General features: G+C 41.2%; 1 protein-coding gene and 1 long non-coding RNA gene across 5 annotated transcripts in view; one reads left to right on the top strand and one right to left on the bottom strand.

The window, feature by feature from the left end:
* ptprub (protein tyrosine phosphatase receptor type Ub) overlaps positions 1-22,270 on the top strand; it is a 195,632-nt gene that overhangs the window by 152,032 nt on the left and 21,330 nt on the right. The window contains exons 14-22 of one of the 4 annotated variants that reach the window (XM_085291246.1): positions 1,798-1,936; positions 2,894-2,917; positions 3,162-3,316; positions 3,913-4,100; positions 12,629-12,701; positions 12,805-12,881; positions 17,299-17,316; positions 18,837-18,873; positions 19,749-19,846. In XM_085291246.1, the coding sequence (XP_085147372.1) occupies positions 1,798-1,936; positions 2,894-2,917; positions 3,162-3,316; positions 3,913-4,100; positions 12,629-12,701; positions 12,805-12,881; positions 17,299-17,316; positions 18,837-18,873; positions 19,749-19,846 (809 nt within the window). The remainder of the gene's footprint in view (positions 1-1,797; positions 1,937-2,893; positions 2,918-3,161; positions 3,317-3,912; positions 4,101-12,628; positions 12,702-12,804; positions 12,882-17,298; positions 17,317-18,836; positions 18,874-19,748; positions 19,847-22,270) is intronic. The other 3 variants (XM_085291248.1, XM_085291247.1, XM_085291249.1) reach the window with 3 other exon arrangements.
* On the bottom strand, positions 8,837-10,366 carry LOC146563891 (uncharacterized). Its single transcript, XR_014894373.1, has 2 exons — positions 10,055-10,366; positions 8,837-9,029 (listed from the first exon to the last, which is right to left on the bottom strand). It is a non-coding gene; the product is annotated as an uncharacterized LOC146563891 (long non-coding RNA).

Here is a 22,270-nt window from a genome sequence, read left to right as displayed (position 1 = left end):
AGGCAAATGATTCTGGCTTGGATAACAAAGCTGGAGATTACATTTCAACTTCCAGGTGACAGTTTAATTAAGGATCCTCTGGCAGGCTCAACACAACAATAGACTTCCATTTCTCCTCTAAGTGCCAATTTCCACCATCGGGCAGCTGGCAGGTGCATGGATTCATGTGGAAATCTATTTCATGCTCGTGTTTGGCTTAATAGAAATTTTGAGGGTAAAAGAGGCAAAACCGCCTTATCTGTCCAAAATGTCAGAAAACTGAAATTGATTTTTCACCTCCTCCGCTACATTTTTAGCCCGTATAAAGAAGCCTTCCCCTAATTTTAAATGAAGTTGCGGCATAAAATAAACAGTGAGCATCTGAGTTTGTGTCTGAGACGGTGCTTTGAATGGAGCGCCGTCTCAGACACGCTGGAGTCTTTGGTATTTGTCGGTTACAGTCGCTCAGAGACACAAAGGCATTTTGGATGTTGGTGTGTCCCTGTGTGTGAACAGAAACCACAAAAGGAATCACTCACTGGCTAAATCCTTTCTCACCACGGCGGCAGATGCGACGTTTAAAAGCAGCACATGCAGAGATGTCACGCTATCGGATTAATATGTAATCGGAGGACAGCGACACGAAAGTGATGTCCAAAGCAGTTTCAGAAATAACAGCCTTAGACTAATATCAGGCCAGTGACTAATTTCCCCCTATTCTGATATGTCAGACATTCATGATTGATTAAAAAAATCCAGCCAAAGCCTACCATGATATTGCACTACTTTCATCTTTGTTTGGACAGAGGGTTCTAAGGCGGCCCAAGTGCCCATGGCTGCAAATGGTTGGACTAAAGCACGGCTCTGTTTTCATTTTCCCTGCCCCAGATCTGATTTTCTTTTTCCCCAGCAGGCTGTAAGATAGAGCTCTATCCCCAGGCCTGCTCTGACTTTCTCCCACTCTCCAGATAGTTTATACTGTTCCAGTAAGCTCTGGAGGGCTGGTTTCCAGGCTGTCAAGGCCTGGAGGACAGGCTGACACACAGGGAAAAAAACTGGATCAGTGGGCTCCTAGAACAAGCCAAAGAAAGACCCACTGCTCAGCACCATTTACATAAGTATGAAGCTTTATGTAGGAGAAATGAATAACCTGCTATTATGGTAACGACCTTTCCAGTAGCTCACAGACAGCGGGGCACCTTGAGACTGTACTGTAAAGCAGTGTGGAGGATTCTGACTGGAAACTGATTATTGATTGGAAATTGACTTCAGAGGTCAGTGAGTGTATGACAGCATGAATTGCAATCCAAACGTGTCGCGTTATAATTATAATGTTTAATGCACAACTTTTAAATCAAGAATGATTTGCTGCTCTGCTGTGAGTTCACCGCCTCACTCTCCCAAATCTGGAGCCTTGTAAAATTTACCAATTCATACAAACCTGCTTAAAAAGATCATGGTAGTCATAGTAGCGACATATATCTTTAACTGTCTGAAATGATCACAGAAAATCATTCCGTGTGGGAGCGAGTCTGCTTATTTTGCACATGTCACTTGTATCTGTTTGGACAGTGTGGACAATCACTGTTCAAAGTGTCACCTCTTCATTTGCATACATTTTTCATTTCTGTCTATTTTTTTGAAAATGCCTCAGATCAGATCAGTGGATCTCTTAGCAGTGGTTATGATAGGTAGTGTGACAGGATGACAAAATTCAGCTTTCCTACCTCTGTTGAATCCTTTTTGCCCTTTATTCCTTTAAGTTCTATGTTTGCATTCTGCCTTTTTAATGTGGCTCTTCTGTCTTCCCTCGTGTAGCGGCCTGTAAAGATCATCGCAAGGCTTTGGAGGTGTCGCAGCACTCCGAGGAGATGGGGCTGATCCTCGGTGTGTGCGCCGGAGGCCTGGTAGTGCTCATCCTCCTTCTGGGCGCTGTCATTATCATCATCAAGAAAGGGTAAACAACTTTCCATAGACGTTGTGAACAAAACATGCGTCATTGTGCTTAATCACCCCGCATAGTTTTACCTTTTACGCTTTATTCTCCGGCAGCTCGGTGATCGGCTTTTACTCTTTGCTAGACTTTTGCAAAGGTCACGCTTTCCAAAAGATGGGCAAACAGCTGGCGTGGCGTTGTTTTTCTTTTTCTTATATCGCACCAGAGGGACCAAACAACTCGCATCTGCAGAGCCTGAGTGTGAAGTATTTAATTAAAGGCGGATGCAATTCAATTAGCCACTTAATTACACACCAAACAGACGCCTGACCCTTAAATGAGATGGTAATTGGGAGGGAAAAGGTGTGCTTTTAGAGATTATTAGTCATTGATCCCGCAGGTCTACAGTAAATCATCGACACCTCTGGCTCCGCATTTATTTAGCGGCAGCTAAAGTCTCAAATCGGGCTTCGACGCCCTCGCCTGTTTAAGATAAATTGAATTCTAAAGAGCCAGCCAAAATAGGAGTTAGTCAGAGGCTCCAGCAATCGGTGTTTAAATTGCTGACACAGCGTTCAGGGTAATGGTGAATAATCTTGATTGTGGAAGTCACTTCTAGTCTGCACATTAGCCCGCGTTGCTCTCCTAAGCCACCATGAATTTCACTTTTAGGGAATTGATTATTAAATTTGCTGTGACAGGAAGCCGCGTGGTCTAGTCCTTGAAGTGTAACACTGAGACGTATTCGATTGAAAGAAACACACATTTTTCTGCCCGGCTGTGGTTTAGTCTGTCAGCACCTGCTTGATCCGCTCGCATGTGTCATATGGCCGCCTGCGCAGCTAAACTCATGAGAGGACGGTTTTCATTTTCACTGTAATCAATGCGCTCTGCCCTTAGCTGACATTGCTTTCATCTTACATCTCTTCTTTCTCTTGATTTTTATTTTTTTCCCTTCTTCTCCTGCACTCTTGCCAGAAGGGACTACTACTCTTATTATCCGTAAGTGACTCCACCTCTTTGCTTTTCCATCGTTTTGTGATCCATCATACACGTGCATGTGCGCTTGCTGGCTGTCAATCATGAGTTACAAGAGTGTACCACTCTTTTTTTTTTCTTCTCTCAGCAGATCAAAAGTGTACAAGCTTTTTTTTTTTTTCCTACCTAAACATAACTGCAGAGACTCTTGTGGCAATCTCTTCTTAATATTGATTGCCTCTTGATTGTTTTCTCTATCCGTTAACAGGAAACCAGGGAACATGAATAAGACGCCAATTACCTACCGCCAGGAGAAGAGCCATATGGGCTCTATGGAGCGCAGTTTCACAGACCAGAGCACCCTGCAGGAGGATGAAAGAATGGCTCTTTCCTTCATGGATTCACACACTTGCGGCACACGAAGTAAGAGAAGTGCACCGCTGTGACACTCATGCAAGCTTTGCATAGCCCCGAATCTGACATGCATCATCCCTCACTTTGTAATCTTTTTGGCTGTTGCTCGATCGCTCCACATGTGAAAAATCTCCTTCAGTATGATTTCATGTCAGCTAGTACCGCCTGAAGCCAACACAGAAACACAGAATCTCACTAGATGGCAAATAAAATAAAAAAAATGATTTGTGATTCTTGTCAGTTTTGTGCTTTCTAATGTTGTCAGCATCACAGAGGAGGAAAGATGGATGTGTTTATCCTAAAGATGCTCGAGATTCTTGTCTGCTTCACACTCTTTCTGAGAAAGAGTTGCCGACGCATCAGCATAAGATCTATTACGAAGACATCTGTATCGAGACGAACTCCATTCAAAACTTCATGCCTGACGTGTATTTGTCATGTATCGGCCTGTAAAGTGCCTTTCTGTGCCACTAACACATTCACACCAGTATAAACGTGACACGCAAGTGTTAGAAAAAACGATAAATGTTTCAAGCCGTGATGTGTCTGAGTCATTAATGTTTCAGCTCACTCAAACTGTGAATGTGTCTGTGTGCGTCGCTCAGGTGATGCTCGAAGTTCAGTGAATGAGGCCAGCAGCCTGCTGGGAGGCTCCCCGAGGCACCAGTGTGGACGTAAAGGTTCCCCCTACCACACGGGACAGCTCCACCCTGCCGTCAGAGTGGCCGACCTCCTCCAGCACATTAACCAGATGAAGACCGCCGAGGGCTACGGCTTTAAACAGGAATATGAGGTGAAAGGGCGCCGTTGTACTCCTGTTTAACGTTGTGACATTATAAGACAGCATAGACAGCTATTAGTCCTGCACTCTGGCAACATTAAATGAACAGCGGTATAAAGAATGGGTGCTGGTGCACTCATGCTGAGTTATTTAAAATGGAGCTATAACACTTTTCCTACTGTCTTATATGTGCTGTTGCAATGGTAGATGGCCAAAGTTTCAAATAATGAGGTCAAAGTCTATGCAAGTAGTTGCTGTGAGCCAAAAGCTCAGGCTTGGATCGCATCTGTATCCTTTACTTCTTTGGCTAGTTGATGTCAGTGAGAGGAGTTGTCCTTAATATTGTTGTCCTTTACTTGTATGAAAACGTGTTTGCCTTTCCCAAAGAAGAAAGCGCGAGCCAAAACTTCAGAGAGCAATGTTTTTTCAATGAACCCAGCATGAAGTTTGAGTTTCAGCTATGTTAATGCTAAAAGATGGGGCTATTCTGCCTATGAAAGGCAATAATGAGCTATAGCTATCAGAACTGCGAGCTGAAGGTGTCACTAAACCACTGCTGTCGTATTTAATGGATTTCAATGGTTGCTGCTACAATTTCACTCAAAGTGTAGCCGAATCTGCTCTCTTTCATTCTGCTGACTCTTGAAAGCTTTTTTTATTGGTTAAAGTTGTTAAAAGTGATGCTACAGGGAGGAAATATACGAAAACACAGATGGAGATGAGCTTGTTTTGTTATTTTTAATATTGTGAGATAGTTAACATTTTGTACTTCAGGTGCTTGTTTGGTTCAGTTCCATAATTTATACTTGTTGGGTGTGATCATGATATTGTGAAATTTTGCCTAAAAGTACCACATTTCTGTCCAGTCCTCACTTCAAGATCACTCTCTCATCCAAACTTGGACCGATTCTAGAGCTGCTTCCATTTTCACATTACCCACTTTCGGGCCAAATGCATCGGTGCTTTACAATTATTCAGAGGAGGTCGGGGAGCAAATATTCACTTCTGTGACAAACTGATCGGACTTTTGTATCGAGGAGCATTAGGAGGAAGCACAATCCAGAAAACAAACAGCAATTTTCAAGTTGTTTAGTCCAGAGTTTCCAACCCCTTCGGTGACATTGGAGGCTAGCAATGGGGAGGTATGCTTTTATGTATTTATCTATTTTTTATTTTCAGTCACGGGGCTGTGCTCAATGAATTTGCACTCTGGGGTCAGCGAAGTTCTGCTGTAACGTCCTGAGGCGAACGTTCAATGGAAATGACCTGAGCTGTGGCATGTGCCAGCCAGATTCCAGAGGCACAAGTGCAAGCGGTCATGACGGGACTTTCAGAGCGCAGTCTAAAAATAGAAGTTCCACTGAAATTGGTTCAAGGTACAGGAGAAGATGACCTTGAATTTAGTACATATAGGTGCACTTGTTGATTTTACCTTGTATTTGGTCTTCTCTTCTTAGGGGCACATTGATCGCCCAATTTAATTGTGGTTCCTTCCCTTCCTATAAATAAAAAGTTTAAATATATCATTATCATACCTTTTAAAGATGACAGGTGAAAATACACCTTTCCCTTAAATTACTTACTAAAATGATATTTTCCAAGTTATCTCCAACAGCTCGGAGAACTTGGCTGATAGTGATGTTATCATAATTAGTATTACTAAATATTATTCTTGCATTTTCTGTAGTGTTACGGTGTTACATCCCAACTTGTAACACCTAGTAGTTAAAGGCTTTTTCTTCTGAGGGTTCTGCAGATGTTTCAGTGGCAGATGGAAAGCATTACTTCTTAGACATGTCCTAGTTCTGTCCTGAGGCTCCCCCTCAGCAGGAATGCTTGACTTTAATTGCCAACATTGTTAGGAGGAAGGGTGGAATTGTGCTTGCTTTTGAATGCGCATACAAAAAGCTTCAAACACCAAGGAATTGCACTTGTTCTTTCTTATACACTTTGTTATCTTCTAGTTCCCTTTTTAGTCCACTTGGGATCTGACTGGAGTGGTACCCAGTGGAAAGAAAGAAACAGGTGTGAGATGAGATGACGATATAAATTTGATTTATTCCACAGAAAAGGATCATTGCATCGCAGAAGTGCCTCCCCCCTGACCCTGCAGAATCAGCTGTTTTTGTGCAATAATATTACCATATGTGTTGAAGCCACGTAAAGTTTTGTCTTCACACTATGTCAGTTTTGAATTTTCTGAACTAGAGGCTGTGTAAGTTCATGGGGATGGGCTTAAATTTGGTACATATTAAGTTGTCTTATTTTTTCTAGCATTTCCGAGTACCTCATATGATATTCCTGGATGAAAAATGCAACCAAATCAGTTGTATTTATTTTGCTCACTCCAAAGTTCATGATCTAAAGCGATCACCCATCCACTTTTAGCATCAGTTCCATTTGATCATCACTGTTTCCATAGCAAAACTGCACCTATTTGATGCTCTTCAACAAGCATTGGTTTCCTGGATATTTTATGCATTTCTGGGAAAAGCTTCAGAAAATGAATTTTGGATTATATAACAATGTGGGATAGGTGCCTGTCTTAAACAAACTCATAAAAGCTCTCCTTTGTACCCACATTTTGACACCAGCCTCATCTTTTAGCCATGATTCATGAGTCAGGTGAGAACATTTCTCAGAAGTGACTGATTTTTAAACTGGATTGACCCAAAAGTGTGAGCCGTCTACTGTGGTGATGGGGTGGAAAACAGCAATTTTCAATTGGGTCAGATATTCAGTCCACCATGACTTCACCAGTCCATGTGATATTTGGTAAAGTGTCCAAAGAAACTGGAAATTTCAGAATAGTAAGAAAGCCTATAGGCTGTGATTTCATGTTGTGGATCGGTATTTCTCCGTTTTATTTGTTTGTTTTTGTGCCCAAGGCTAAAAAAGGAGATTGATTTTAAAGTACACATGCATTCACACTTGCAGAAAATAACCTTTATGTCACCTGGAATTATATCAGTGACTTATTAGATTATGTTGACAGCTTGTATACGTACCCTTATTTTCGCACAAGCAAGCAAGGGTTGTTGCTGCCTGTGGTTCAGGTTCTGTGTATTGTTGTTTTGTTTTTATTTTTACAGCAGGAGAAGAGATATTTGTTTATTTCCTGTTAGATGTGAGTTTTTTCTTCCCACTGTCGCCAAGTGCTTGCTAATAAGGGTCGTCTGATTGTTGGGGTTTTCTCTCTACTGCGTTTTTACCTTGAGGCAACTGTTGCTGTGTTATGAAAGTGAATTGAAATCGTTTCCAAATATGTGTTTGGCTTAATTTGCACCATGTTAGCATTGTTTAACTCCTCCCAACAAATGATATACTCATGCTGAAGGCTGCTGAAGTCTGGGTCCAGTTAAAGCCACAAGGTCAGTTTTACAGCAGTTTCTCCTCCCTGTTTTATTTAAAGCTGGTTTTGTATGTTTTACTCCTGACATTTGATTGTACTAATTCAGTAAAGGCAAATTAATATATTTCATGCACTCACAATCATAAATGATACAAAATCCCAACAGACACCTGGACTTGTGTCAGGGCACTCTAGCCACAGCCTCAGTGGAAGATAACTGTGAGCGTAAAGAGGCCATATAGCCTGAATGTTGAAAGTGGGAGACCATCAATCTGAAATCCTCCACATCATCCGCCCTCCTTATCCCACACTGAAATTAATTACCAAGGTTAAAGAGGCTTTTGGATCACACTGTTGTTGTGCATATGAATAATTATCCTCATCTGGGCCCTAGAGATGACCTCAGTCTTGAGGTTAAACATCTCTAGCTCGAGTGAGCCTCATCGTCCACTGCTGGCAGATTTTTTTTTTGGCGGCGAGGACAGGAAGGGGCTGTCTGGGATCGTTTTGTGTGAGAGGGAGACAATTGAGAAAAGAGAGCTCTTGCCACCCAGTCACTCAAGCCTCCAAATAACAGTCTCCCTGTTGTGTAGTATTTATGATAGTATTTATCTCCCACTGCTCTGTTATTCTCAGAAGTAATCATTAGACTGTGATGCCTAGATCAATACTGTCATTAGTGATGCCTGGTATATGTTTTCTGTTGGAGCACATCTAACAATACAACGTGTGGATTTGCACTTGCTGTTAGCGACGGGCACAGTTTGGCTCATTTGATTTCTTGTAATTGTCATGAAAATATAGAGTGTGTGTAATTATTTGGAAGCCAGAAGTCTCGACCCCGTCACAGCTCAAACATGGCAATGCTCCATAATGTGCAGCTGAGGGTCCTTACATTATAACAATGGTAATTTTCTATATTTTTCTTATTGAAGAGATGCAAACTAGCTACAAATGTATTTGACTTAACATACATCCAGAGCCTGGTTTAGTGTGTCTTACAGCTTTGTGTCCCATTATTGTCCAGAAACTTTTACGAACTCATTATTGAGTCACATGTTGCACTGGGTGACATGTCTTCTTCTGGAGCTCTGGCCCCAAGGGGCATAAGCTAAATCCAGCTTTGGACACAGCCAGTATGATTCAAGTTGCGGTTCTCATCTTTCAATGGGATTTGTTAACACAAGGAAATGTACAAATCACCAGTTATCCTGTAATGTAGTGTGTAGGGGTTATTAGGTTTTTGTGTCCAGTGATATCAAGGGTCAGCCAATATTCCTCATGGTGTAACGAGTTCAAAACTCATGTGTCGCTGAGATCAAATGCCCTGTTTTCTTTGAACTATTATGATGATAATAATACACAGTCTTACCAATAACGAGCCCGTTTCTATCTCTGCTGTTTTATTTATTTATTCATTTTTTTACATTTTACATTACATATCCTTCTCCTCTAGCTGTGCTTTGCTGTCTCTATCTTTGCCATCTAACGAAGGGCCCAAAACTCTGAATGCCTCTCCCCGATGGAACAATTGTGGCAGAACGTTGAGCTCACAACCTGAGGAAAAGTCCATCTCTGTCACCCGCGGCCTGAAACATTTGCAAAAAAAAAAAGAGAGGGAGAAAACAACTTTTGTCTCTGGTTCATGGTTTCTGCCTCTGGAACTCTGCTTGTAGACTCATTAAACTGTCCCTCACGGGCAAAACACACTCCACTCAAAAAATCAATACACACCTCTTTGTGTGTGTGTTTGTGTTTTTTTCCCCCCTCTGTGCTAAGAGTATGTGTTTTTATGGAGTGTCTCTCTCTATTATGAAGGAAAATGATGAGGAGTATCATATTACACTCCCTCGGCAGGCATAGGTTTTTATTTCCCTGCGGAGTACCTGCGCTCTGTAAAAACACTGATCAAGAATTTACAGTGAGCTGTAAAAAGGGCTTATACGTGTGGCGGTTTCTGTCACCGCCATCGTATTCCCACCGCAGAAACGTACAAGTAAACAGCGGCAGAGCTTTTCTGGGGAATTCAAAACTTTCATTATACCTCTTTGCACCCTGAGGCTGAGGTTAGAAAGAATGATGGACGCATTCAAACACTGATTTGATGTTTAGTTGCAGCTGGGGCTACCAAATTATTATGTTTGTTTAAAGAAAAAAAAAATAGGCAGCTGGTGTTTTTTTTCCTGTCTTTAAATTTTTTTTTTAAACAAACATTGGTCGAGCTTGTTAATTCTGCTGTTTTCTAGTAGAATATTTTCTAGCAGATAAGATTTCTGATTGGATTTTGGCTGTGTGTGTGTGTGTGTGTGTGTGTGTGTGTGTGTGTGTGTGTGTGTGTGTGTGTGTGTGTGTGTGTGTGTTTGGGGGGGATTATTGTGAAAGTCATCACAGAGAGATCCACAATTCACTCATTGTCATCTTAAAATTATGCGGTTGAAAAATTAATGGGTCAAAGTGACACAAAGATTAATCCAGCACAGTAAGTCTGCCACTGGATTGTTACTGTCATAAAATCTACTGAGACACTGATACAACATCACTATGTTAAAATTAAAAAAATTGATTTATAAGTGTAATAATTTAACAAATAAATGATGTAATCCTCTTGACTTACCCACCCACTGATCTTTGCCAGCGATGGTTTCTAATCAGTCCTTCGTAAGCCTGAGTTGTTTTTCTCTCCTTCACTGTTCTGCCATTCTCTCACAGTTTTTCCTGTATTTTTTCTTCTTCTTTACTTTCCTGCTTCTCTCTTGAGGCAGCAGGAGAGGAAGCAGAGCACTCACACAAGCAGAGAGAGCTCAGAGGTGTAGTGTCAATAAAATAAGGGAGGGAGTAAAGGAAAAGGTGGACAGAGAGAGAAATAGTTGGTTACAAGAACAAGTGATTCAGAGGGAAAGGCAGACCCAGAAATGAAGTGTGTGAAAAGAGGAGGAAAAAGTAGGGAGGAGGGTGTAATCCTGGGCAGGATTTGGCTGGTTCTTGGCTCTCTGCGGGGGGAACTGCATTGTAATCCCCTGCTCAGCATGCAGACTTGGGCAGAGTTTCACAAAATTCCCCAAGTGGCTGCAAACCACTGGGGGTACACTGGTGTGTGCGTATTTTTATTCACAGATCTGAGGGAGCTGTTTGCAAGCTTAATTTAGCCACTGAGTGACTTATGACAACTTGGGCGAGTAAATGCTTGCTGGTGCATCCATGCAGGCAGGCAGATAACGGTGAATGAGATGTGTTAAAGTATAACTAAGAAGCCATCCATGAAGCAGGTGGTAGACAGTTTGTCTGCTTTCACACTGTGATTGGTAAACTGCAGGTACACAAACAGCCAGTATGTCGCACAGCAGTAACCAGCAATGTGAAGTGGATTTATGTGGCAATTTCTATCTCACATAGCAAGTAAGTTATTTTTGTTTTTCTCAGGATTGTAAAAGAGAAACAAGAAAGCCTGTTAAAGGTGTCTCGTGTGCTCTTAATAGCCATGTTACTTTGCTAATGACCTGAGGGTTAAAAGGCACGCTCTTGGTTAAAAAGCAATAACATCCACACTGATGGAGTTGTAAATGTGCTTTTGATAACCAAGCTAGGCTGGAGGTTCACTCACACAAATGAAAATGGACTACTTGTAGTCCCAAAACAAGCTAGCTCCTCTTCATTTCTTATGCTTTCTTTAAAAAGAAAAAGAGATACATAAATATATAAATAAATAAAGTATTCTGCACTATTACAGAAACACACGTAGCTTACTTTCTAAAGCCAAGAACAAAAAGATGCAAGTGTGTTCTTTAGCACTTAGCATGACCTAAAGCTGATTGATTTTGGTTCTGTAAAGTAAGCAGTTGTCTTATTGTCTTACCTTTTTAGTCATATTTTTTTATTTTATTAATTCTGCTTCTCGGGGACATTCTCAAATGTGAAATTTTTTTTATCTCATCCAGCTGGACCGATGAGCTTATCCATCCATCCGTTTACAATTCCTGCTCCGCAGTACTGGTCAGAATGTAATCAACCTTACACACAGTAATCACCTAATGGCTCTGAACTGTGCTCGAGGTCAGGGTCACGTGTTTTTAAAAAAAAAACTCTCCAAGCTTCATATGAACTGCTTTCAGCAGTACCTGCGGTTCCTGCATTATCAGAACCATTAGTAGCTGTAGCCATGACGACAGCATGCATTGTTGTTTACTGTCCCACGCATTTCATGGAAGCATTTCCATCGTGTTATGGTCACCTTTAATTCTAAGGAAACGATTGGTATTTTTTTAATTCACTAGTAATCAAAAACACGAGCGTCTTCATGCACCACATTGCCTGTGGCGGAGTTATTTTCTCTTATTTGGGATTATTTAGAAGCAAATGCGCAAGGTCCATCTGGCCGGAGCCTATATGTGTGATGTTAGGATATTCTCCCCATGTCTGTGTGGGATCATTCGGGTGCTTCATCCCACAGTACAAACACATGCAGTTAGTGGGGTTAGTTTAACGGGATTCTTAGTATGTGAACGTGAGTGTACCCTGCCTCTTTCTCTGTCGCTGCTGGGATAGGCTCCACCCCCCCCGCCATCCTGAATTACACAAACGGAACAAGATGGCAAACACACAAGATGATAGATATGATGATAGTGTTTGATTTTGTGTTTATCTGACAAATTGCTTTTGATTTCTAATCTCTGGGCATGTTGTATTCTTTAATACGCAGTACATAATTCACCTGCTTTAATTAAAGCTGAAGCTTGACATTTAAATGTGTTCATTAGTTTCAGATGAATGTATCTCTGACACTCTGAACTGTATGTGACTGACATTATTTCTCTGTGGGGAAAAAAAAATAATTCTTGGATTATTTTGGTTTGCCTCTTGATACTTTCATTGACACAAAAGCTTTAAACCCAGTTCTAAATTGCTGAGGGCTTTAACAAGATTAGCTGCAAATGGGGGGTCCGTGACTTATTAGGGCTCTGGGATCAGATGAGGACTATCTGCGGCTAACACAGATCTTTTCTTTAATTACATATAATGCATAAAACCCCAAACTTCCTAGTGTACAGGAGCTCTCGATCTAAGCTGCTGCTCCTTGTTGACCGCAAGATGCAATCTTCCTTTTCGTCTTGGAAAAACATGAGAAAACTGTGATTAGGAGGTGTTTGATTTTGCTCTTGAAATCTTCAACAAGTGTCGTCTTCATCCGCAGAGCTTCTTTGATGGCTGGGACTGCACAAAGAAAAAAGACAAAACAAAAGGGAGGCATGACACCTTGCTGGGATGTAAGTAATCAGAAAATGTTTAGAAAATCAATAAAAACACAGAAAATGTTGTGACAGTTGTATTTTCAATATTTCTTTGCTCTTTTATTTTTATCTCCCTCAGATGATCGACACAGAGTGAAGCTCCACCCTCTGTTGGGAGACCCCAACTCAGACTACATTAACGCAAACTACATTGACGTAAGTCTGATGCTGCTTTTCTGTTTTTTCCTGTCTTGGTTCAATATGGGACACAAATAGCTTCTGCCGAGTCTCTATCTCTCACACTCTGCAAAGCCTCAGTCCATCTCTCTCATTCCTGTAAGCCCACCAGTCTGCTGCCCCACTTTCACCTGGAGGCTTTCATCCAATCAGACACCGTTCCCGCCAGTGTTTTGCCAAATGCCATGGTTGTCAATTGCCACATTGGATCCCTGACCCAGACTTACCTGTGCCATCACTTTTATTAAAACAGAACAGGATAAATATATTTAATGCTTTGCAGAGTAGATGAACCTTTCTGTACGATGCTACAAATCCCCCTAAATTAAATAGACGTCCCTGTCGTCATTCAATCTCTGGATGGGCCGAGCAGAGATGATCCTTTCCACCGTTCACCTCCTGTCACACCACATGCAGTCAACATTTCTCACTTATCATATGAAATACATGTGTATGTTGCTAACGTGTCCCATTCATATGTGTTGTCATTCATTACAGCTAGCCGAGGCTATATTTTTTACTGAGAAAACAGAAGTGCGTGTGCTTAGAAGGCAGCAGTTAGTTATTAATAAATGATTTAACCAGGAATGTGGGGGAAAAAAGCAGAAACTTGTGTTTCAGTTTCCCTGTGAATCCTCTGTCATAGTTGTGACACTGCTGTTCGTTTGAGAAATGTCAAGGGAAGTCTGGCAATCTAGATCTTGCAAAATTTATTTTGCACACCTCTCAGTGGGACTACTGTAAGTATGGCAGACTGTAAAACAAAAGAATAAAAGAGAGAAGTGCTTATGTACACCCAACTCCATTTGAGGATGGTTAGAGTTTAAATAATTCTTCTTTTTTTAGGATAACAGTCTGCCAGACATTTATAAAAGATATACATTAAAGACAAATTATGTCATTTTTAGTTCCTCACATTGACTTGATTTTGGGTGAATTCTACCTTTTGGCCAAATCGTATCATTAAATGTTTGACACTCTGTACAGAAAGGCCAGTGGTGAGATGCTTTTAGAGAGTTCATTACAATGAGAGGGCATTAAAAACCTGGCCTGCTGTTAGGCTGTAGTTATTGTGAGGGTCTCCATTAGCGTTGAGGGCACAGACATGCGGGCATTAGAGGGAAAACACCACTCAGCAGCCACTACAGTGTCAGTGTCAGTGATGTTACTCCCTGACCCAGCGAGATGAATTGTAAGTACTCAGCCGCAGTGGAGCATATTTTGGACAGCCTGTGATTATTTCACCAGAGGTTAAATGGAAAAGTTTTTCCTCCCTCTGAAACATTATCGTGCTTTCAGAGCAGAGGGGACAAAGTGCTGGATCTCTGTTTTCTCTCTTTGTCGCTTAATGACTGGTTATTTGCATTTTCTTTCTGATGTGTACAGAACTTTGCATATCTGAACCAGCTTCTTGTAGCATTTGCAGACCAGAGAGAGCAGAGCAGTGCTTAATGGCTGTTGCTACTTTGCATTTTATCTGCATCAAGAGTTTTGAGGTGTTCGTGACAGTAAACAAACACACATTTACAATATTTATTTAAATTCTTAAACTCTAAAACAGATGACGTTTACCCAGCAAAGAAATTGAACCTAATGTCTCCATGGGCTCACCTCATAACTGGGCTCAACAGGCTCCTCCCACTTCAGGAAGATACTCTTACACCATTACACTCTTTATCCATGCTGGGTTAATCTATGTAAATATTGTAAATAACAAATAGCAGTAATATCTTGTTGTTCTATGCATAAGAAGGCCCTAAAAATACAAAGATTTTCTCAGTTTTTGCTTTAAATTTCTACTTTTTTCGTCCAAATTTAAATCTGTTCACTTGCTTTTCACACAGTGTTGTTGGGCAGTGTTCACGCAGAAAAAAAGGTGATAAGTTAATCAATAGGAGATTAGCAAAAGCTGAATCTGCGGGTGCTTCAGGATTAACTATGATTACACTGCGCTTCGTGTGATTAACCCTCTCTTCCCATCCTCATGACGATTGCATACGCAGCCAACAATGTGCGCCAAATCCTACGAGTATGGCTAGCTGGGATACGCAGACAAGGAGGACACTCATCTGTCATGCGAGTGTTGAGATATGCATGCATATGCAATTCTGTAGTGACAGGCAGTGCAGAGAGGGCCTTTGTTGTTGTTTGAAAAAGTGACAGACAGTGGTGTAATGTTAAATCCTTAAAAGCAGTACAACTCCTTTTCAGACATGGGATATGTTACACTTTTGGGCTTTATCTGCCTGTTAAAGTGACAGCATTGTGTTATAAAGATCTAATTCCCCTTTATGTTACTGTTTCTTATGGCTTCAGCATGTGCAAGGCTGTCTTACATTCAAACATTAAGGCAACGAGTGCATCGTGCTGGTAAACGAGTATTATTTCTGAATGAAAAGAAAAAATGTTTTTAAGTTCATGCTGTTTATACTTTTACAAGGATTCTGTGACGATCTGAGCAATTTATAAAGATGTAGTCATAATCTTATAGTACCTATCTGGTGATGTGATGTGAGGTCCAGGGTTTCCATTTGGATATGACGATGACACGATCAGACGCTTTCAGATTAACAGGACGGGAGTGCATGTCTGAATGACTTTCTAGCTTTCATCTGGACTCAAGACTGCCTGCTGGTAATGAACTCTGGCACGGATAGTAGCGTCGTGCATGTGCACGTTGTGCAATGTTCACACTTACCAAACAGTGGACAGCACCTTGATAGCAACACTCGCAGGCTTTTACAAGGTCTGATCAAACTGAACTTAGTCATCACATATTCTAACTAAAGCAAACATGCTTTTTTAGTGTTTAAATCTTAATAAATTATACTAAGTCTGCCTTTGTGCCTCAGTGAGATTTTATGAATTTAAATCTGTAAAAAGGTTTTTAGTGTGTATATTACAGTGAAATTAGAGGAAGCCCTTATTTGATATTACTTGAGTCATTTTCAGTTCTGTTGTAAGCTCGACTGTATAAAGGAAAACTTCAATATGGGCTAATTTAAATGAAAACTACTCGCTTGCTGTGAATCATGACACTTTTTTTATTGTTCTTGTTGTTTTGGTTCTGGCTCAGCCCATTCACTTCCCACAAATAAAGCTTTTTTAATGATCAAGCCTAAGAAATAAAGTATGAACCAATCTTGTTTGCATTTGAAAATATCTCTCTTACAATGGTATAGTTGTCTGTTTTCTAGAAATGGTCTGTCGCGGGTGGTGGTTGAAAATTGTCCCAAGGGGCACACAAGAAACTGAGACTGCTGTAGAGTCAAATTAGGTTATTTCTGTAGCTTAATTTGAACAGCCTCAGTTAACCAGAGTGCTGTAAAAGCTATATAAAATATACACTTTATGGAACAGTCACTAATTAAACACACTAGAAGTCAAATAAAACAGGTAAATAAGGCTGTTTTTGTATGAAAAATAAGATTCCTCGCTCAACTAGACCCAAAAGCAAGGGAGAAAAAATAGGTTATTCAAAGTGTTTTCAAATGATAGAGACACTGTGCAGCTCTTATGTAAGAAGGTAAGTTGTTCCAAAGATTAGGAGCCACCACTGAAAAGACTCTGCTTCAAAGTCTGGATCTCAGAATGTCCAAGAGGAGTTGGTTCGTAGACCTCGGTGCGCTGGTTGGATTGTACGGTTTCAAAAGTCCTGTTAGGTAAGGCGTGCACCAATAAGCTTTAAAGTGATAAATATTAAGCATAATTAGCTCCGGCCTAACGGGAGAATGCTTTTTCCTTTTCTTTTTTCCTCATTGCAAATCGGTAGCACAGCTGTACTCGGCTTTGTTCATGAACTGACTGCCAAAGACTAAAAGTTAAAAAATGAAAAGAATTTTTGAGTGTGGTATCGAAATCTTGTGGCTAAATAAGTAACTAACACACCACATTCCGTTGTTAAGTGTTATATGCAGTGCATGAGTTAAAGCAAATGCAGAATAAAGAAGACATCATCTGGTTATGCAGAATAACTGCAGGACTACCGCCCTGTTTAACTGTGCATCATGAATTTGCCAACGAGAGCAAAATGCTAAATAAGCAGAGTACTAATATAAGCTTGCTAGCTGCTTTGAATTTGCGAGATGCAATGAAAATACTGTTTGCATAATTTTAAAGCCAAATTCAAAAGGAAAGAAAACACAAATTTGAACAAAAACACAACTGAGAGATAAGAGAGTTGATCAAACATGATTGGCCTTAGGTCACTGATTCACACAAAGTCATTGCGCTAACACACGATGAAGCTAATTCTTGCTGTTCTCTCATCAACACCTATGCACACGCAGGCTTCCCTGCTGTCTCTAACCATACCTCCTAAAGCTTCTTTCATTAACTAGCCTATATGTCTTCTTTTCTACTTCCCACCTCACTTCCTCGACCTCGGACCCTGTAGATTCGGATTAACAGGGAAGTAAGTACTTAACTGCTCGTTCTTCTGCCTGCCATTGCTCTATTTCCCCTTTCCCTCTACCCCCTTCCCCCTTACTCTTTCCACTGTCCTCTATCCACAAATGCTCAAAGGTCAGGGTGTATCAGGTTAGTGCGCATTAAACCAATCAAATGCAAAAGAAATGCCCTTTTTAGCTCATGATTTTAAATGAACACAAAGAGATGTGTCCTCTCTCTGGATGGAGGATCTTCGGTTGTTATGGCAACCGTCTCATATGGAGAAAGCTTGGCATTCATGCTGATAGAGTTTGGCCAGGGCCTGAGAAATTGTGGATAGCAGGCCTCACAGCACTGGTCATCCATCTCCATTTCAAACATGTCCACATTTATCTGAGTGGATGCGATTCAGTTTAGCAATCCGTCAGCAATGTGGATGGACTCAAAATATTACGAAGATGCCCTCTGCAAAAAGATAAAAAAATAGTGTTATCAACATGGATTGCCTCATCATACTGATTTGATGAGAGCCTGTGGGCTTGGCAGTCTTCTCAGATTATTCCTGACCTGCCTTCTCCCCCTCCACGGACTCCTGTAAGTTAAGTAATTGCAGCATCAATTATCATTCCAGCTGCTCCTCTCAGCAAACAGGGAACCATCTATGCAGTTTTCTGGCTGATGTTTTCATACAATCTCAAGGCAGTTGTCTCCTTTCGTTTAAAAGGTTAGCTAAGCAGTGCTTATTTCCAGGAGGACCTCCTTTGAACAGTTTGCTCATCCTGAAAAGGGTTTATGCTTCAAAGTCCCTCAGGTGGTCTTTGTCATGTTTATCCCCCTCAAGGCTGCAGAGGTGACATCTCATTGTTCATTCATATTCAACCCATACTCGCCATATGAAAATGTCTGTCATCTATATCAAATGTTGTCACATCCTTTGATATAAAGGTTTTCAGAAAACTTTGCTGTGTACTTTTGATTTTCTTCTTGAAGACTGCTGGTGTCGTGCATTGATGTGTAACGTGTGCAAGACACGGATCCAGCTGTATGGCTTGTGACAAGTGGAAGAATTTCAGGATGAAATTTCCTCTTGGGTTGCTAATTCGTCGCCCAGTGCATATAGCATCTCCAACGAAAATTGATTTATTTTTATGAGTAGGCACTCCGAGGCAGAGATGGCTAAATAAACCGGACACCTGAAATTTAGAAATGCACACCTGTAGGTTCTTTATCATATCTTTTTAGGCATTGTTTGCTTAGCTAGCCTGACAAGCTGAATAAATAGCTTATTTTAGGGATGTCAGCAGTTTTTCAAGAAACGGCGCTTGTTCGTCACGTGTCTGCGCAGTCAACGAGGGTAAAGAGGCGGTCTGGAGGCGTCAATAGGTTAGACAGCAATGACGAATTAGACAGAAACCAGGCTTTACAGAGGGGAATGTAGGGAACAAGGGAAGGAAGAGGGAAGCACAGAGAGAGAGAGACACCCATACAGCTGTGCCTATGGTGCAGATCGCTTACTCAGCATGTCATCCCTCTTCTCTGTTTCAGGGCTACCATCGATCCAACCACTTCATCGCCACTCAGGGTGAGTATCCCGGCAAGGCTGTGGTGTGTAATTGTGTGTGCGGGAATTCAGTACAGCGAGTACCTTTTGTTGAAGTTTAATAAATTGAAGATGATCCAGCCAACGATCCTACTCATGCACAGTCCCTTGCCAAAACCATCTCTCTGCCAATTTCAAAGGTGATAGTGTGACTATCAAACCGTGGAGCCTGTGTTAGGGAAGTCACTGAATAAATTATGAGTAGAGTTGAATAATTAAACACATTAATTATAGCTTCTTAGCCTCTGTGACATGTGGAGCGATGTGTTCATTGTCACGCAGAGAACCTTTAGTTCAGTTGCTGTCGCTCAAACGCACTTTTGCTTCAGATGGTCACTCCGGGATCTGCAGGAATATGAGCGTTCCCTCTTAGGAGGAGCAAGTTTCTAGGGAGCTCCTATCACAGAATCCCTAAGGGTCTGCTCATCCTCTGCCCGCACCTCCTTTCCCTCCTGTTAAACGGATAGAGGCAGATGAAACGTAAAGGAAAGAAAGAAGATGTCAGCTGCACTTTCCTGTTTCAGAGCTTTTTCTTCCTACGTGATCCCCGTTTTTAAAGCTGTTTTTCACTTCCTAAACGTCTCCTGCTCAGATCCTGGTGAGTGACTGGCGGTCCCCCAGGCTTTCATCATCAGCTACTGCTGTTGTTTTGTCACCCATTGCCTCTTACTGCCTGGAATTTCCAATAACTTTATTGATGGCACAATCTCGAAAGATCAGTACCCTGCCATCTGAGAAAGGACACTTAGGTCGCAATAATACAAAATTTCACAGCAGAAACTCCGTTATTGAGAGGGCAGGCTTTGATGCTGCCGTTTTTGTCTCTTTCTCTGTTATTTCTTCCCTATTCCCACTAGGTCCTAAGCAGGAGACTCTCTATGATTTTTGGAGGATGGTGTGGCAGGAAAATTGCTTCAGCATCGTCATGATCACTAAGCTGGTGGAGGTTGGCAGGGTAAGTGATGTACACTCTCCTTTTCCTCCCCCGTCCCTGTCACCAATCAGTGTTCAGAAAAAGACCACATTTATCATGAGGGGACTTTTTGGTGTCAATATGAAAGGCGTTTTATGCGTTTGCAACCCTGCTCTGCATGGAAACTCCAGCCTAAAGGCCGTTATGGTTTATTGATGATGTGATACCACAAGCATGTGAAAGGAGCAATTAAACACTTTTGATGAAAGTGGACAAGAGAAGATCAACACTACTTTCATTTCTGTGCGCCGTGCTCCAGGCAGCGGTGAGTTAGCACTGACTGGAAAAAAACGAGTACTGCAGAAAGATAATATCTGGTGAACTGGAAGCTTTTTGGACAGATTAAACTAAATGTATGGTAAATGACTAGTTTTAGAGGTGCTGACCTGCAGACTTTGTTAGCTTACGCTACAGTCGCACGGGAGACAAAACTACTGGAGCCGAGTGCAACGTTGCCCTTTTGAAATGGTTGCTTTGGAGACAGGGGCCAGTGCTTCAACCACTGGCAGTCACTCGCCATCATCAAAGTGGCTTTGCTGCGTCAAGACGATAAAATGGCAGGCTCAGTTTGCAAATAAATGGGGGGAAGTTGGCAATTACATGCAGTATATTTGTTTTAATATGGCAATTAACTGTGATACGTCAACACAAATACAAATCTGTTCCCTCCAATATACACAGAAAGTCACATTAAAGACAAATTCAGTTAATTACATTCAGATTGAGTCACAACTTCATAACTGAAACAGAAACTCCTCCACACATAGGTAGTTGCTGCTGGATGGTGATTTAAGTGGAGAATAACATCCTTGACAACCTTGCTTTTATATGGTAAATGGACTGGTCTTTAAATAGCACTTTGCTGCTCTACCTAAGCACTCAAAGCGCTTTATACAACTTGCTGACAATCACAAACAATCGAAGACCAACTAGGGGTCAGTGTCTTGACGTAGGATATTTGGCATATCCTGGAGCAACCAGGGATTGCACCACCAACCTTCTGATTAGTAGAGGACCTGCTCTACCTGAGAGAGAGAGAGAGAGAGAGATCATTATCTGGACGTGTAACCAGAATACAATCAGCTGAATTTCATCCCCTACTGCTGAGAAGCACAGATTGACTTAGATTGATTGCAACATGTTGGCAATCTGTCTGTATTTATAAATTCTATGCCAGTTATCTGCAAACTTTCACCGATGTATCTGAGATTGATTGCAGTCAGTTCAATTCGCACAATGAGTGTTTGGAGACACGTTGCCTCCCACCCGGTGACCCCTGCAATTGCCTTGTGATTGAAAGCGGTTGGTCAGAAGTCGAGGGTGTTGCGGCTCAACCTTTGGGCAACCAGTTGGTCGCTGTTACAAGTTGTAACAGGTCACTGAATGCAACAAAGGTTCAGTGAAATCTTTGTGCAGCCACCATTCTTGTTTGCTTTGTTTTCTTTCCTAATCACAAGGACATTGCCGTCCTATTTTTACTCTGTCGTGACTCAGCCTTTGTTTGGACAGTACCAGGCAAATTGTTTCGTTCCTTTTATGTCATTAAGCCAGCCATCTGCTTCTGGTAGATTTATTTAAAGATTCTGGTGGATTTATTTAAACTGCCTGTATTTAACACACATGCAGTTTATTGTGCGATTTCATGCCAAGCTAATGCTGCAAAACACCAAAAGAGAATATTTCCCTGCTTATCTGGCTTGGTGATAGCAACTTACTGTATCCTATCATAATTGTCTCATTTACCTCCTAACCAGTTAGACAGGGAGGTTATTTTATTGATCCCTCATTTAGCCTGCTGCTGTGTTACAGCAGCATAGTATAGTCTACAATAAACAATAAATTAACAGCAAAGTTGTGCCACAGGCACCTAGTAAGGGTCATTATGGGAGAGTTCAAACATTGATACATACAACAGTGATAACAACAAAAGAAAAGCTAAAATGAGGTTAGTTAAAAAAAGCCTGACATTGTGTAAGGGTGGTGCAGATTGCATTAATCAATAATATGTACACTATAAATCTAGGAAAAACAGCTGCATGACGGTTCAAGGGTAAATTATTAAATGTCTTAAGCTGCAGTCAGACAGTTATATTTACTTTTTCAGATTGCTGTTATGCATTTTCAAAAATAAAGGAAGTTTCAAGATGTGTCTTAGAAATCTTCAGATAAAGTTTACTGATGTTATTGTGTTGTAGTGTTTGCTTTATTCTGAAGCCGAGTGCACCCACGGCTTTTTTTCTGCCTCAGAGACGACTTCTATTGCTCCAACACTGGGCTGGTTCTGTTAGCTAGGGGGCAGCTGGGATGAATATAAGGATACTTTGTAAACACACATCAACAGCAACTTGTTGCTTTTAGTAAGTTAATTTTAATTTGTAGCTTTGGCTGACCGCACATCTGACAGAA

The sequence above is a fragment of the Mchenga conophoros genome, linkage group LG11 (assembly GCF_057382185.1).
Source record: "Mchenga conophoros isolate Kocher_MC1m ecotype Shallow Benthic linkage group LG11, M_conophoros_male_GT1.1, whole genome shotgun sequence".
NCBI lineage: Eukaryota > Metazoa > Chordata > Actinopteri > Cichliformes > Cichlidae > Mchenga > Mchenga conophoros.
This window is presented reverse-complemented; position numbering and strand designations above follow the sequence as displayed.